Source organism: Pundamilia nyererei, unplaced genomic scaffold, assembly GCF_000239375.1.
Source record: "Pundamilia nyererei isolate P.nyererei 1_Seehausen unplaced genomic scaffold, PunNye1.0 scaffold00023, whole genome shotgun sequence".
NCBI lineage: Eukaryota > Metazoa > Chordata > Actinopteri > Cichliformes > Cichlidae > Pundamilia > Pundamilia nyererei.
In genome coordinates this window covers 715,610-729,228 of record NW_005187424.1, presented here as the reverse complement: position 1 = coordinate 729,228, position 13,619 = coordinate 715,610, and the positions used below count along the sequence as shown (strand labels likewise).

Genomic DNA, 13,619 nt, shown 5'->3' with positions numbered 1-13,619 from the left:
GAGGTCTCAGAGTGAAAGGATACATTCATATAGCACTTAGATCACACACACACAGATCTATGTTTTGGATCTAAAACAAGGCTAGGCTTTACGATCACAAAAATCTCCAATATCTCCGATATTGAAAGGCCTTTTGTAATTAGCTGAACTCCTGATGGAAGTTCTCCAGCATGCTACAGTTAGTCATGCAGCAGCCATGAAACATGCGTGTCCGCGTGTGGGTGGAAATAAATGCATACAGTGAACAAGGAGCGCAATTCTGTGTGAAAAGACGACAAATCTTATTTGTTCCACTGGCCACATCAAGGATGTTTAGGATTTGGCTTGCTCTGTGTGTGAGAGAGCGGGAGAGAAAGGTCTCACTGTGACTAAGAGGAAGCTTAACATTCACTCTGCATGTTATCAGCGCTGTCACTCAGCTGTGCCTGGCACATTCTCAAAAGCACAGGACTACGCTGAGCTGCGGGGGAAAACATAATGACAAACAAAACGACAGCAGAGAGTAAACCGCAGAGAACATCATCCCAGAACTGCCTCGACATCTAGGAGAAGCGACGTGTAATTTCTCCATGATACATCGGGTTATCTAACTGCATAATGAATAGTATTTTTCCTAAAATCCAGCAAAAATCATCTGCGGTGGATGTTCAGCTTTCGGCAGCAAAAGCTTTAACCGTCCTTTTATTTATCTGTCCTACTTCTGCGACCAGCATCATCAATACGGAGTCAACACAAACTGTTTTCACCCGAAGAACAAGAAAAAGCACGGAAATGTGGGTTAATTGGACAGCTGGTAATTGGAGCGTATTAGTCCCTTTGCTGCCACAGATTGTATTCTGTGGGAATAGGAAAGTGGGGCATTTTGGAGAATCTCAAGCTGTTTACAGCCTGAAAGCACTCTGCTGATGAAGGCTAGAGCATGTAGAAGTCTGGCATTCAGAACGGGAAACGAATATCACAATCAAAACATCAAATCAAAGAAACAGTTGGTTTTCCTTTCCATCTAAAAAAGAATGGCAGTGTCAAGCAGAACTAAGCATACAGATCAGACAGCAGGGCTTTAAATGGTTTCCACACCTGGGATTAAGGTGTGTATGTGTGCGTCCCTCCCCAGGGTGTCGCAGTATCTCTTAAATTAAGCCGTTTGTTTTAGAAGCATTGAAAGGCCAGATTATGTTCTGTATGCTGGGATCTAAAACAATTGTGTCTCATGTTACTTGATATCTTTAACTTGCTGTTGTCATTCACCTCACCTGCCGACGCCAGGTCTCCCCGCTGCAGTGGTGTAGTGCAAGTAAGCATATTTCCTCAAACACAGAGCACATGATGCTTGTTTTTTTTGTTATTTATGGCCACTTGGGAACAGTAGATACGAGCTGTGAGCACAGCACAGACGTATCACCTTCTGAAAATGAGCTGTGAGAGCTGTGAGAGTGAATGAAAACAACAAAATTACAGAACATCTCAACAATGGTGCAAAACAGAGGTGGAGATTCAGGTGGTAATTATCACACTGTCATTTTCTATCATCTCACTCTCATTAGATAGATTACTATAGTGTTAAAAAAAAAAAAAAAAAAAAAGAGGGTATATGTATATATAACAACAACAAGAATCAACCCCACGGGCCACCAAGACCCACATGTCCATCCTAGACTGTCCTTCTTGTTCCGCTGCTCTGTTCTTATTCCAGGAGTTGTTGATATCCGAGAGATGGGCACAAGATGTTCTTTAAATCCCCCCCCTGTGAAAAGGTCATGGTGACGATGCAATGTTGCAAAAAGGGCATATTTCAACTCATTCTGTGACTATTGTAGGTTTGGTGGTTGCTCCTAATCAAGTGGCAGGTTGCCATTAAAGTAACAAGCGAGTGAAAACGAAACGTATTAGTGAGTAAATGTGAAACAAAGTAAAGTTCAAAAGAAAAAATGACACACAATGACACAAAACAACATTCTAATGGGGGAAAGGGGTAACCCTCCCCTCCTGCAGAATTTAATGCTCTTTAAACGAGTCGTCAGGTGTCTGGTTTCATTATTCATGCAGCAGGTACGATGGGGTATGAGCGTGAAAGGAAAACCGCTTTTCCCCTTCTGATTTCTTATCTTTTCTACATTTGTCACACTTTCATGTTTCAAGTTGAATAGGCTTTCATATTACAGGAACATAATTCGAGTAAATACAAAATGCTGATTTCTTTTAAACAATTTAATTTTTAAAATAAATTCAAACCTAACTGTGTGAAAAGGTAACTAAACATGGTAACAGCTGTGCCGCGCTTGGCTGCCAGAACTGCAATCAAGTGTTTGTGATATGTTCTTTCACATCACTGTGGAGGAATTGCAGCACTTTTCTTTGCAGAATTGCTTTAATTCAGCCACACTGATGAAGTTTCTTTTGAATCATCCAAGCACGCTTGAGCTTCAGGACATGAAGTAAAGGCCGGACATCCTCCTTCAGGGTTTTCTGATATGGAGCAGAATTCATGGTTCCCTCAGTTACAGCGAGTCGTCCTGAAGCAGCAGAGGAGCCCAGACCATCACACTACCACCACCCTGTCTGCCTGCTGCTGGGATGTTCTCGTTATGAAACGCTGTTAGTTTGATGTAACGGTACTCAAACCTTCCAGAAAGTTCAGCTTCTGTCTCGTCAGTCCACAGAAGATTTTCCAAAAAGTCTTACATTTAAGCCTTGTTAAATCACTAATAAACTGTGGCCTGATCACTGTCAGAGCTGCTGAATCACTTCAATAGAAGCTGTCTCACAAAGTGAAGCAGGCTAAAAGGTTTAAAGAAACAGCTGAGAAACAAAGTCACTGACATCCATCAGTCTGGAAAAAATTACAGAGACATTCCTGAGGCTCTGGGACTCCAGTGAACCACAGTGAGATCAGATATCCGCACATGGAGAAACTGGGAACAGTGCTGAACCTTCCCAGGAGTGACCGGCCAACCAAAATTCACCCAGGAGGTCACAGAAGAACCAGAACAACATCTGATGACCTGCAGGCCTCGCCTGGCTTTGTTAAGGTCAGAGGTCATGACTCAACTATAAGAAAGAGACTTGGCAAAAATGGCCAAAACATATTTTAAGCACATATAAAGACATATTACTAGAGGTGAAATCAGACAGAGCAAAAAAGTATCACCACATAATATTTTACTTACTATTCTTAACATTTAATGCAGAATAATTATTTAATGAATTTATGGATATTGCTTTAAGCAGCTGTTTGAGCAGTAATCTCACCATTAATGATCAGTCTATGTTTCAAATTCAGAAATCAAGCGAAAGTAACTGTTAAAATCATCTGTGTACAAAATATGTGAACAGGTGGAGTCAATGTTGGCAGCATCAGAGGAAGCAGCTGTCCCTTTTCTAACCTGGTAGAATATAAATCCCATGTGTCTGTCTCGAAACCAGAAGCCGAGGTTATAGTTGACTGGCAGCAGAGAGGAGTGAATAGAAGGAGTTCACCCTCAGAGCTGAAGAAGCACACGCTCACAAAACCTGATTTTACAAACATGAAATAAATTTGGTGTAAAGATATCAACGTTGGGAACACAGCAATTTTTTTCTTTTGAGAGTTTTTCAGCTCAGAAACTCCAGTTTGTACCTTTACGCTCTGCTCTCTTCTTAAAATCACAAAGATAACCCTGCTCGTGGCGCTGAGGGGACCAATGCGGGGTTTAAAAGCTGCTAAGTTAGAATCTCAGTGTGAACGTGGAGCCGCGACCTCTGCTGCCGTTCAGGATAACGGTGGGTGGAAAGTGTCAGAGCGTCTTTATTCAAGAGCTGTGCCTACTGTCAGTACAGGTTTGAGATGCTGACATTTAGGGGTAAGAAGATTTTATACTATTCAGCTTTGACTTTGACAGAGTTTCTTACTCCCACTCACAACATGCTACGAATTTTATATTCTCAAGTAGCCCAAAATGCAGTCGTACAGTTTATTTTAACAATTTTTAAATACATTGCGCTGTTTAATACTTCTTCGTCACTTACTGGCCTTTTTCTAAAGAAAAATAGACTTGGTAGAAATAGGCAATCAAATTAATTTTAAAAGATATTCAATACAAATACCAAAAGTTTTATATTTGCAACAGTCGGGAGCAGCTTACAGCACTGCTCAGTGTCAACGATAGAGACAGAACACATTAAAAAAAGCAAAAGAGTTACTTCTAATATCCTCTAACACTAAAACAGAGCTACAGTATCTATGCTGCATTGTTGTTATTCTGTATCTACCTGCTAATAAAGTTTATCCAATACATTCACTGACGAAGTGCAGGTTTGACACCGTGCCCGGGTCCATGAATAATTGAAATCTGCTGTATAAACTCTTCATGGTTATACTTCGTATTCAAAACGTTACTCTGGCTTGCAAAATCACATCCAGACAAAAAAAAAAAAAAAAAAACACGAGGTTTTAAAAAAAAAAAAAAAAACTGAGAGCACAACAAATTTTTTAAAATTCATTTAAAAAATGGATCTGAAAACTTTTCAAAGCTCAAATCACTGTCTTCCATCTTGTTTGGTATGAACTGCCTGATAAAATTTGATGTTTGACCTTTTCAACTCCATCCAGCTTTTTGCGAGCCGAAAACGCCACGACTCCTGCAGCTGGTGCGAACAAATTAAATAAAAGAGTCAAAGGTCAAACCACTCAGAGCAGGAAGGCGTCTGCACTGCAGATCCCGATCGTGAATTAAGATCTACAAGCTGTCAAACTGAGCCCCCTCTGCACACATACCACAAATCCACCAGTGGTCACGTGTCTTGTTGGTCTCTGTGCTCAGAATAGCATCCTAAATGTGTAAATGGATTTGCTCACTGCCATCAGCGGGGGCTGGCATCACACACTTCGAAGGCCCGACACAATTTGCTGGTGTGACTCAGAGGTGTAACCGACCTCCAGACAGACAAGGACAATCGCAACACAGATAGAAGCAGAGGCTTCAACTCCAGCCGGACTGTTCGAGAGGCACGGGGAGACCTAAAATACTATGATCCAGATGATAAGATGTGGTGAAGCTACCCGGTGACTCCGGTGGACTTGGAGGATAAGCTGGCCTCTGACGGTTCAGGGCACCAGATTATGATGTAAAATTATGTGAGGGGGATAAAACAGCATTAAGGGAATGAAAAATGCTGCCATGTCACATTATCCTTACTGGATTGTTTTGTTCCAGAAAGCTGACTTGATTTTGAGCGACAGCTCCCCAAGGCGGGAGCAAAAGTCGGCCCTTCGCTCATCCATCAGCAGCAGATCAACGCCGCTTTTACAAAATCTGCTCTTTCCTCTTACTTTGAAACTTTTTGAGAACCCTCACAGTCCCGGGCATCAAAGTGTATGACTAACTAAAGGCTCTGTCTGTCTGCTTCATTTTTCATGCCTCTTTTCTTGCTCTGCTGCTCTGAAGATGATGGATGCTCCTGAAATCTACGGGGACAGCCGGTCATTAGGCTTGAGGTAAAGTGAATCACGCTGCATGACTGTGCTGCGGAGGGTGCGGAGGGCCAGCAAAGAACGCTACAGAGAAAAAGTAAGAGACAAGGGAGTTGGTTTGAGCAGTCTTGTTGGCTGACATTACAGAGTCACATTGTAATGTGGCAGATAATAGCCCGCAGGTCAGGCTGGAGGCCTGGAGAGCAGCCGGCACCTGCTGCCATTCACTCAAGGTGACAATAAGCCAATGTCGTCAAGTCCTAGATACGGCTCTGCCTCTAGGTTTGTGCATTTCAGAGAGGTTTTCAAACCATCTGTGCTGCTCACATAAATCCGGTAAAAACAAAAATAAATATGAAAGCACCTACCGCCTGCAACACAGCCACCCTGCATCTGAACTGATCTTCTCTACAAATCATACTGCATGCAACCACCCGTTACAGAACAAAAGCCCCACTATATTCTCTGCATGAGGCAAAAAGTCTTTGTTCCACAGCAGGTTTGAATATGCGAATGCATTTTTTTTTTTTTTGTCCCTTCCAGACTTCATGATTTTTACCTTGCACTTGAAAGGCAAAGGCAGAGCTTGTGCTTTAAAAGCAGGTCTCCAGCTGGCTACAAACAGCAGAGATAGAGGTCGATGCTCTCTAGTGCTGCCTCCGCTGAGCGGTCTACCCTTCAAACGTTCAGACAGCCATGAGAGCCCCAAGAGACCATAAGTTCCTGTTCTGTAGCCAGCTCTCACTGCTGCTGCCCTTCCTGAAAACGCGCGCGCACACACACACACACACACACACACACTAAGCGTTTAATTCACATCAGTATGTGAAACTTCAGCGAAGCTGCTTTTGCACCCCAGCATCACAGGGTGAAAAACACCTCTGAGGGAAGGAAAAAAGGAAGTCACAAACTTTACTGCCAAAACAACCTCGTGTGTTTTTAGGAATTAATTGAAGGCAGCTGGATTTTTTGGCACCAACAAGCAAATAACTGATCTACCCTGGATGTGGCACCTCCCTCCAAGTAATTTAACTGTAGCACAGGTCACTGCAAGAGGGGAGAAAGCACTTAAATGTTTACTGCTGTTTATTTTTTAACTTGCAAATGATAAATTTAAAGTGAAGAATACCTGCCCTCTCTAATAATCATTAGACCTCAATGAGCTCCAAAAAAAGATCAAAGAAGGCGGCAGCTTCGCAAACTGAATTTTCAATAGCCAAACATACAGTAAAAACTTCAGAAAGAGACATTTGAGGAGGCAAAAATCAGAGCAGAAAGGGCCAGGACATCCTCACTTCTAGCACGGGTTCAGTGTGCTACGGTGCACTCCGAGTCTGTTAAAATTTCCAGGTCAGGCTTTTACTTTCCCTCATCAAAGCAGACACTGAAACTGAAAAAGCAAGAATTCAGTTGTTTTCCAAAGTGAATTCTTTATATGACTAATAAGTGACCTTTATGAAGAAAACAGGCGGAGTTCCCCCATTTCAAATTACAGCACAATAACAGTTCAACACAGTGTTATTTTGAAGAGTGCTCCTTCCTCCAGCCTCGTTCGCATCCATCCAGGGAATGAAAACTGGATAAAACCCAAAAATAAATGAAACCATTAGCGAGCTGATCCGCTCCCCCATTACTGACAATGCAAAATCGGTACAGCGGCAGCTCATCCGCGTGGGAGCAGATTGTTGAACAAGTACCGGTTCAGTCATTTTTCAAGAGGTTTTCAGGGCTCTTCACAGCAGCCTGCCATGAGCTTCTGTAAGTACACCTCACACTCAGCAGTAAACAGAGGGACCGTGCGTGCACACGGATAGAGGTTCGGCTCTGTGGGCAGCAGAAAATGACACTCGTCAGCCTCTTATGAGAGCCACATGACAGCAGCCGTCCCCCTCACCGGCAGCACAGTCAGATGTGAGCGCTGTGGTAAGAGCACTTTTCTGCTTGGATGAACTCGAGTCAAACAGCTGAAAGTCACCTGCTTTAAGTCAAAAATAGTCCTGGTTCATCTGCCGTCACGGTTTGAAAGTGTCACACCTTTGATGTGCATGTCAGACATGAATTTTTGAAACCTAAGCTAAAATCCTTGTCTTTAAATACATGCATATCTACAAACAGTAAGACTGCACACATTTTGTACTAAGAAAAACTAAGCCGACAGCTCAGAGGCTGATCAGAACCTCACTCGTGGTGAGTCCTATATAAAAGACTCTAGCACAATGAGTCCAGAGCCTTCAACCTTCAGCTTGCCCATTATTGCTTGCAATGTTTAGTACTGATCTTGTAAAGGAGAAATATTATGAAATATTATAAAATACACCTGCACAACTGAAGCGCCTTAGATGTTTACAGATACGACATCAACATGAGGCTGCAAGATTTGAAGACCAGTGTGAGCATCTTTTAAGTGCAAGCTACCAGCTGCAGAAAACCTACCCTACTAATATTCTTCAAGTTTAGTGCAGAACATTTGCAAACTTGCAAGGTTTGTGTTCATGTTGTGCCGTACATGAACAGTAACATGTCCAAGCTGAAGTCCAGTTCCCCTTATGCTCCCAACTCTAGTTTTATGTAGCATTACTGCCATCTGGTGGTAACACACAAGCAGGCCAAGGCAAAGGGATAAAGTTTTATTGAATTATGAAATATAAACATACAAGAACAACCTGCAACAAAGACACTCAATATGACACGCTAAACAGCAGGGCAGGAGACTTCAGGAGTGGGCACATCAACTCCTTGTAGAGACAAGAAAGCTGAGCTGATTCAGCCGTTCAACAATTCGTTTGCAGAACAGTGCCGCCACTCAGCTCACCATGTTCACGTCGTCAATGACGACATCCTTCTCCGAAACCTCAAGGTCACTTTCTGTGTCATTGTGCGAGCGGTATTCTTCACTCTCCGTCTCTACAGAGCTGGGCTTTAAAAAGAAAGGAAGCGGCCATGTTTTAAGATGCACTTCATGTCTGTAACTAAAATTAAAGCCACAGGTTAAAGAAACCAAGCATGTGGTCTCTGGAGTGAGTTTTACAACTTTAAATTTACAGCTCTGCATAAAACTAATGGGGGAGAAAAATACACAGCAAAGTTTGCTTCCTTGTCTCCCCCCCCCCACAATACCAACCTCATAGTCAGGGTCAACCTCAGGTCCATCATCGTCAGGAAGCTCCTGAGAGAGCGCCTCCACCCAAGTCTGCTGCTCCTCCACATTATCCCGTTTTCTCTTACTGCCCTTTCCACAGGGCTTTGCAGGAGACACTCTGATTTCTGTTCACAAAGCATGACCTTTCATGACGCAGTGTTCACTCAATTTCAGAGAAAACTTTAAAGTTCATTTATATTCAAACCTTCAAGCAGGAGAAAAACACTTTAATTAAATCATGTACAAGAGTGTCCTGCTCAGAGGGGACAACAGTACAATCATAAGTTCCATATACAGTATGGCACATCCAAACACTACTTAAGCACAAACAATCTAACACTTATAAACTTCAGGATCAAAGAATGAATACCTAGTGAAAGTAAACTGAACTTGCCACAAGTGTCTGAAATTCTTAGGTTTTGTTCAGTAAGCGGCTGCAGAAGGCCAGACAACTCCTTATTAGACATAAGGCTGCTTAGTCAATCAGCTTTTTAACAGGAGGTTCAGATAAACATTGTTTTACTGCTGAATTGCTCAAACCGTTTGTTTCATGATTCTAAACAGAGTCCCTCAGTAACTCTAAAAACAGAAATATTCTGTAGGCAAAGCTGCAAGCCAGCAGTTATTCACATTAGCAGTTGAAGAGTCAAAGGTAAAACGTAGAGCCAGTACAAGTACATTTGGCCCCATTTTCAAATTCTTTTCTCTACTAATGACAAACTGTCACCTAATTGTCTCCACTGACTTATTTTAAGTATCAGCCATGTCTGAACAGTGGTATCAGTCCGTGTCCTGTTCATATTATTCGACAAAATAAACATGCACTTACCTGGGGACAGGGACAGTCCGATTCTGTTGGACACCGGATAGCCGAGGGCACTCTGCATCCAGCGGGGCAGGACGTACAGCAGCAGGCGGGTGACCCGGCTCAGGCGCTTGCGGCCCGAGAGGCTCTGGCGCCCAGGGCTGGAAACCGTGGGGTTAACGAGGACGTTTTCCTTTGTCTGCCGTAAGCCCAGCACCCACCAAAAGCCGCGGTATGCACGCACCTGCAAATCAGAGCAATGTTACTTTAGCTAAAGCTGGAGAGAGGGGTGTAACTTTGTCAGCTACGTACAACGATGCCAAAGGGCCAGAAGAGGCCGCGCAGCAGGGAGGGAAGCACCCGGTCTCTCCTCACAACTCTGTCCTGCAGGTAAGTAGACACGACCGGTGAAAAAACAAAACACAAACAACCTTCCTGCTAGTGCGAGAGGACCCGAGCAGCTAGCAGAAGCGAGAAGTCCCCCTCTCCTTTACCTCAGTATTGTTAGTCTGGACCCGGACCTGATCCTGCTCCACCTCCACCTCCACAACTTCGCTGACGCCCTCAAGACTCATTCTTCTGCGGATTAAAACCTGAAGCTGGAGGGCTGCGATAGACCGAGGGCGAACTGAGAAACCACAGCTTGTGAAGGAGTTAGAGCATGAAATGTACCCTGAAGCGTCAACGCTGCAGCCAATCAATGCAGACAAATGCACCTGCTGCAATCAGCGCGAGCCAATGAGCAAATCGCCAATTAACCTCCATCAGGCCAAAAAAGGCGGGCAAAACGGTTTGGGCTGGGAGGGATCACAAACGGGTAATGGAAAACTTAAAATGCAGCCGTGAAATATACACGTGTCTCTGCAACTGAAATGTTTTCTATCAGCGCTTAAACATGCGATCTGTAAGTATAAGTTTTGGGTTGTAATCTCAAAATTTCTGCTACATAACTTGAATTTCGGGGGGCCAACTTCTTGTTATTTTTACGTTACTAAGTCTAAGACCAACGCTAAAATTTACTTCAACCCCAGTTTAGTTAGAAAGTTGAAATGTATTATTTTATTTATTTTTTTAAATGTATTATTCATTTATATCTCTGTCGATATAAAGCGGTCAGGGGGTGAAGGCCGGGTTCTTGAAAGATGGGAATAAACCATACTGGCCCCGTTAACAAAGACTGCCTCCAGACTGCAGGGAACTGTGCTACTGTTGGTGGAAGAGTGGATGTAAGATTGGGGACTCTAAATGTAGGGACAGTGCAGAAGGTTGGATGTCAAAGGTCGGGTGTGATGGAGGCAGATGAAGCACTGTGGTGAGTCCTAAATAGAGCAGCTGAAAGAAGGAGAAGGCTAACATTTGTAATATAAAGTTATTTCCTAAGAAAATGTTTTATTGTCACACAAGCTTGCTTTCTGCCCACCTCTGATCAGATCAGCTGGGTGACCTGTGTGTGCTGTTTTACCGACAGGGACGTTGCAGAGCGCCCTCTGGTGGACAAACATTCCAACATCAACAATCATAAAATACAAGTGTTTGTGTTTCCCTTTTTTAATTTTTAATTTTCATTTAACGGCCATTATAATTGTAGATACCGATGTATCAGCTAAAATCAGCCCCACTTATATCCTGGGTGGATTTTACAGTTTATTAATCAACAGAACAGTTTCCTAGAACTTTTTAAATATCACAGATAAATATTTACTTTGTAGAATTCATACATATTTGCAGCTTAGCTGTTTGTTTTTAAACATCCTTTTTGCAAAAGCTGCAATTTTACAAAATCTAATTTATAAAGGAGCGATGGGTACTCTTCACTGTTTTATTAGTCACTAATAAAATATGCAATAGCACCTGTCCCACTGCAAATAAAAAAAAATGTGCGAATCTTAAAATGTTAAACAAGTTTCTTTTCAAAATCTAAACCTTTCATGTAGTTATCAGAATACAACATCTGTCCTGCGTGCTCCTTGGCACACAAAGAGGTTTAAAAAAGAGGCCCATCATTAAGCTTCCATACTTGACAGTTTCCCTAATTGGAAACTGTTTCCGCTACCTGTCTTCGTCACATTTACGCACCCTTTGATGCATTTGCTGGAGGACAAAGGGATGTGGAAAAGCATAAAAGATGCCTCTCCCCACTCCTATTTCAAAATCTACAGACGCTCCGAGCCTGTGTGCAGAGAGGGTTAAAGAGATTTAAACATGAATAAGAATCCCGTCACCAGAACGTTCACCATTGGAGCTATCTGCAGTGGAAGCAAAGCTTCAGATGATTTCCCCACAGGACGTAGGCACAGCAGTGCAGGGATCCAGGCGCTTTCGTGGGGTACCGGCACCGCAAAGTCCTTCGATTCCCATGAGAACATTTTTCCGAATATCCTGACTCCTGACAGCATCCCACAGTTCACCATTCCAAGTCTGTCTGTGCAGACTGGCTTCAGATCACTGGACAAGGAAAGTAACAAAGAGAGAGAAGGGGGCTCAGAGATGACGCCAGAATCCTCAGTTTCTTCGGCCTGCGCCACGGTCTCGTCATCTGCATCATTCTCCAGCTTTGCTTTAGTTCGGTCAGAGCGCAAAGCTGAGCGGTGTGTTTCAGACCCTTTAACCAAGAGGAGATCTCTCCTTCAGAGGGAGCTGCACTCTCCTTGCTCCTACAGTGAGACCCAGCATTGCCTTGACCCCGCAAGCAAAGCCGCTCTCTCCCTGCCGCACTTGACCAAAATCACCACCCCCTACGGCTTCGTCACCTTAAGTCAGAGCCCCCAGATGGCAAGCGAGGCGAGGAGGCACTTCTCTGCCAAGCAGGCCCGCACCGCTTAAATAAAAATGACAAGAATTCATACTGGCTCAGCAGAGCTCCCGGGAAAAGCACAGAAGACATTAAAGGCAAGTCCTCCCACCTGTCAGGGCCGGAGAAGAGACTATCCAAACACTTGGCTGACTCACAGTCTAAGAGAGCACTACAGGCTTCTTCTGCCTCCTCCACCACAGTTTCATCGTCTCCACCACCAAGGCAACCAGATGAGAGCCGTAAACCCTGCTTCTACGAGGTCATAAAGAAACACTTCATCTCCTGCCATTAGAAACATCACTATATATTTGACTGTGTGGTAACAAGGCCAAGAAAATATGTTATGTATTTATTTAAATTTGCATGTAAAAATAAAAGTTTTTCTCCCGTGTAAAACACTGAAAACTAATTAAATTGTACCAGATTTTGTCACTACTCTGGTGTCACTTTCAAATATCGATTTAGTATTGAAGCACCTGGTTCTGGTTAACCAAATTTCAGAACCCTTTGGGACATTTTTTCAGGTCTTCTGGTATACCCACCACACGTCTGGTAAACACTTCCTCTTCTGTCTGCTTGTCATTGCACACATTGAATACTGAAAATTTTTTTAAAAGCTTATCACACTGTCACAAGGTTTCGAGACAGTTTGTCTGTATACCTGCATGCAACTAAAACTCAGACATGATTGGTTAATACAACCAGACACAAAGCAGAAGTGGTTTGTTTCGCAAAGAGTTCAAAGTCTAGAGCTGAGCACAGAGGAAGATCACCTTTAAGATTCACTGAGGATATTCCACATCACCCGTGAGGTTAAGGTTAATGGATTCCGCTACCGCTTAAATGTCAGTCACTCTCAGTTTGCCTGCTCCTATTCACTTCCTCGCTGAACACGTATTTATGAGCCCTGAGTCCTGCAGCGCTGAATGCGTCCTTCTGCCAGATGAACCAAGCGCTTGCTCTTTAGCATATGAAGAGACCGCTGGTCGCCTAATACATCCTTGGAGCATGCATCCTTAACCCTCCCACACACTGAAATTAAGCAGGTAAATATCATTATGGCCCAGAGTACCCTTATCTAAGCCGAGGGCGAGGGAAACACAAGGCTGACCCTTGAACACGGGAATAGATAAAGGTGATCTAAATTTAAAATCACCCGCCGTGCTGTTTCTGTGCGTGATTTAGGCCGTTCCTCGTGGCAAACAGGTGTTTCAGCTTTAATGAAAGTAAAACAGGAGATGAAAGAAAAAAGGCATGCAGAACATCTGTGTTGATTAATATAAAACAAGTTGGAGAGGTTCATATCGCAGTCTATCTGAATGTATTTTTATTGTGTTGTTATTGTATGTTCCTTAAATTGGACTCCACTTAGTCATTGAGGGCTAGCAGGAGGGACTATGCGCTTACCTGCTGCTCCTTGGCAGGTAGCTCC

At 43.3% G+C, this 13,619-nt stretch overlaps 2 protein-coding genes across 4 annotated transcripts; one reads left to right on the top strand and one right to left on the bottom strand.

Annotated features, from left to right (window-relative positions):
* Positions 1–8,043: 8,043 nt before the first annotated feature.
* On the bottom strand, positions 8,044–10,054 carry org (oogenesis-related gene). Of its 2 annotated transcripts, none has more exons than XM_013909327.1 (5): positions 9,888–10,054; positions 9,706–9,777; positions 9,418–9,592; positions 8,571–8,713; positions 8,044–8,366 (listed from the first exon to the last, which is right to left on the bottom strand). In XM_013909327.1, exons 1-5 carry the CDS (start codon positions 9,966–9,968, stop codon positions 8,253–8,255), a joined length of 585 nt encoding a protein of 194 aa, XP_013764781.1. In that variant the 5' UTR covers positions 9,969–10,054; the 3' UTR covers positions 8,044–8,252. The 2 variants fall into 2 exon arrangements, with proteins under 2 accessions (XP_013764781.1, XP_005727148.1); XM_005727091.2 differs by having other exon boundaries at positions 9,418–9,637; positions 9,888–10,051.
* A 135-nt stretch (positions 10,055–10,189) lies between these two features.
* LOC102209234 (C2 calcium-dependent domain-containing protein 4C-like) lies at positions 10,190–12,610 on the top strand. Of its 2 annotated transcripts, none has more exons than XR_001290303.1 (2): positions 10,190–10,297; positions 10,504–10,699. XR_001290303.1 is itself a non-coding variant. In XM_005727090.2 (2 exons), exon 2 carries the CDS (start codon positions 11,596–11,598, stop codon positions 12,214–12,216), a length of 621 nt encoding a protein of 206 aa, XP_005727147.1. In that variant the 5' UTR covers positions 10,190–10,297; positions 11,553–11,595; the 3' UTR covers positions 12,217–12,610. The 2 variants fall into 2 exon arrangements, 1 of the variants encoding a protein (XP_005727147.1); XM_005727090.2 differs by lacking the exon at positions 10,504–10,699 and adding an exon at positions 11,553–12,610.
* The last annotated feature ends 1,009 nt before the right edge of the window (positions 12,611–13,619 follow it).